Genomic DNA, 3,596 nt, shown 5'->3' on the forward strand with positions numbered 1-3,596 from the left:
GGAAGAGTATTAGAACTCTGAGTCAAGGATTCGACAAAACCAATCCATTCCCCTCAGACGCAGCTTATTTACTGTATTGTCATGAGTCTGCGCGCATTATTTGTGAATACTCAGATGACATTGATCTCTATGTTCACACGTGTGACGTTGCAGGCTCCCATGCTGACAAGCCACCTTTTGGACCCTATAACCCATACATAATCGACAAAGATATATTAGAAGCGACAGAAATTGGTTTTGAGAGAAAGATCAAGAATCCAATTTCTTGCTCTTGAACAAGCATTGTCAAGACCATCTTCGGGCCCTAATCCTAATATCCGCATGCAAATGTAGTTCAGAGTAGTACCAAACATGGTACTATGACCCTCAATATGAAACCCAAAGCCCCCATCTTCGTTCTACAAATATCATCAAAATGAAACATTACATAGTATGAATTACAAAAACTCTAAAGTTGACTCACAGGAACGCACCTGATGACAATACATGTAACGCAGAGTCTCCTTTATATGCTCGGTCGATAACATAGTATGCAAAGTTCCCGTGATATACAATGCGAATACCTGCATTTTGTAACAAAAAATACGTTATTAGCTTTTTTACGTTTCACAACAATGCTCTAATCGGCGACCTTCGACGGATCATGATCATGTAATAATCTCACCAAGGGTGGCATGAAATACAACGGACCAGCACAATCAGCACCCCAATGTCCATCATCCAATTGTATGGCGGAAAAGAATTGAACGGCTCTCTTCACGGTAGTTGTTGTTGCCTCATAGGTTACATCTTCGTCGTCAGTTAATTTTACTGTTGGTATACTTAAGTCGAATTCTCCTTTGTTGTTTCTCAGTTGCTGTAATATTTTAACCAAACGACAAAATTGATAACAAAGTTTTAACGTGGTGGAAATATCTCGGGATCGTACGGAAAAGTATAAAAAAGCCCATTAACAAACCCAAACATAGGAAGCCATAAAATATAACGGTCCCCAAATTAATTGGAAAAACATGTCCGGTGGCAGTGCATGTATAAAAGGTACGGATGAAAGTTATAAGGTGAGACCAGCTAGTTAGAGATAGTACAGGTGCATAGATTTTATGGTCACGTACCTGTAGACGCAAAAGAACATCCCCACAGGGCTTAACTTCAAAACGGTTTCTGTAAAACTCATCGCGAGCCCTTTCGACTTCAGCTCGTTCTTCAAGAGTACCAGCATCAGGATCGAACTCCCAAATTTGTCTTCCAACGAAATTATTTGTACTGAAGAGCCATTTGCTAAACGGACCTTCACTATTAGCCACCTTTAGCTTCCACATACTTGGATATCAGCCAGTGCTCTTGCTATTCGTCGTTTGATTGATGGATTGTTGTTGTTTGAATTGATACAACCTGTAGTTCCTGTAATATCAATACGAATTGATAGTGAAAAAGAGATGACTCATTACAGATAAGATATACACATTAAAGAATAACAGAATATATGTTCTTTTTTTTTTCTTTTTTTGACAAGCATTTAAGTATGTTGTTGGAACACTAATGATTCAAATATTGACCACAATGTTAATGTTTAGTACGTATAATAAGTCCCAAAGAAAAGAAAAAGAAGATTGTATACCTACTGTGAAAAAGAATTTATCTGAGATGAATAAGAGCACTTCGAGAAAAGGGAGATCGAGTTATGGGATTTTTATGGAGAAGACTCTTTCATTTCCTTTCTTTGGACGTCTGATAAGACTCGTTCTGTACATGTATATAAAAATACGTGTTATGAAGTAAATACTCAACTGCTAGTCTTTGTCGGTAGCAGCCAGCATTTTGTTACCGGTTTTGAGTTTGGCGAAGTATTAATCACATAAGAAGTACCTACGTGCTAAGAAAATGACGCATAAGGTGGCCAGTAGTTTAGACTCTGATCAAGTGGAATCCAGCTAAAAGCATATCTCCAATACATAAGGGCAATTCTTATGGAAGTTTATTCATTTTGCTCCCGCTGTGGAATGAACAAACACAGAAAATGGATGTTCAAATGAATAGATCTGTTCATTTGGGCATCGAGTCGGAACATCAGGCGCGCGTCTATTGTAAGGACGGGCACCATCCTTTCTAACGCTGGCGTCAGAAGAAATGACGCGCGTTCATGCAAAAAACGCCAGCGACACTTGGATTGACGCCCGCGACTCTTGGATTGACGCCAAGTACAATCCCTGATTATTTTACTACTTTTTAACCTTATTTTATCTCACTTCATCCTATTTTATCTCACTTAAATATTTTATTTTATTTTTCATCTTTATCCTACAAAACATTTTATATTAAAAAGAAATACTAGTGGGGCCTAGAAAACCAAATCTGTTCATTTTGTCCTGCTTTATCATAGTGGAGAAACACGTTTGACCATCCACGTGGCTCAACAAAATTTTGAGTTTGAACATTACCATAGGAATTGCTCTAAGAATATCTACTTGCTACGTTGAACACAAGAGAACTTAACATTTGCTTTAAAAAACGTGGCACATAAGGTGCCTAATAGTCTAGACTCGGATCAAGCTGACTGATCTGGCTAAGAGCATCTCAAATGCAAAGATAAAAAAACTGGAAAGCTGTAATTCATTAGGCTTTTCCTGTTTTTTCTTTCTTTCATGGCAGCTGATTAAGTCGTCTTTGTACCTTCTTTTACCGGTTCCATCATCACTCTTGAGTGTATCCGGGCGCTAATGTCTTAAGGGCAGCGTGTTGAACACGTGACTCATTCTGTTTTTCCAAAGTTTTTCCTTGTTGTTGTTGCGGAGATTTGGGGAGCTCGTCCGTTTTATCGAATCGATCACTTCCATTATAAAGGAGTTAAGTATCAATAACTTTTGCTTATTTGATTTTCCTTATTTTGATTATTGCACCCAACAATCTTAAGACATTATAATTCGTAATAATCATGGATATCAATTGTGAAGTGAAAAACAAAAAACGAATTTTTGGTCAGCTCTATAGTTTCGAATTTATCTCTTAACCTAGAAGGAATTTCGATGAACCCTTTTGACCTAATGTAGTAGACATCCTGATAGTTACCCACACCAAGTTTCAGAATTTTTGGAGTTGTAAAAGTATTTTTTTGATATTTTACAAAACAGAGAAATGTTCCTGAAAAATTCTGACGAGCGGAAATTTGTTGTTGACTAAATTAGTTTTATGGGGTGATTGGGAAATTACCGTGTATGCGGTCAGAGTATAAACGAAGATTGTGACATGAAATTGAAAAGGGACATGGCTATCAGGCGCATGTGGATGAACACAAGTCTTCCAAAGACGACAAAGGAAAGAACATCAAACACAACTCTGAGCGTAGTCTTCATAAAAAAGGTATGTTTCGTAAAACTGAATTCGGCATTACTTTAATTAAGGGTGATTGTTATGTTTGTAAAGTTCCTGGCCACACGGCAGTAAAGTGTAGACAACATAAAAACCTTAATAAGTAGGAAGATAATGTTAATTTAGTTGAAACAAACTAGAACGAGTTCAGTGGCACGATGTCGGAAGTTATTTTAATAACCAATGTGAGAGACTGGGTGGAATCTGGAGCCACTAAGCATGTTTGTTGA

At 37.5% G+C, this 3,596-nt stretch overlaps 1 protein-coding gene across 1 annotated transcript; it reads right to left on the reverse strand.

Moving 5' to 3' along the window:
- Positions 1 to 215: 215 nt before the first annotated feature.
- LOC113295482 (beta-amyrin synthase-like) lies at positions 216 to 1,319 on the reverse strand. Its single transcript, XM_026543816.1, has 4 exons — positions 1,113 to 1,319; positions 665 to 856; positions 474 to 563; positions 216 to 398 (listed from the first exon to the last, which is right to left on the reverse strand). Exons 1-4 carry the CDS (start codon positions 1,317 to 1,319, stop codon positions 216 to 218), a joined length of 672 nt encoding a protein of 223 aa, XP_026399601.1.
- Between the last annotated feature and the right edge of the window lie 2,277 nt (positions 1,320 to 3,596).

Source organism: Papaver somniferum, chromosome 7 (assembly GCF_003573695.1).
Source record: "Papaver somniferum cultivar HN1 chromosome 7, ASM357369v1, whole genome shotgun sequence".
NCBI classification, from domain to species: domain Eukaryota; kingdom Viridiplantae; phylum Streptophyta; class Magnoliopsida; order Ranunculales; family Papaveraceae; genus Papaver; species Papaver somniferum.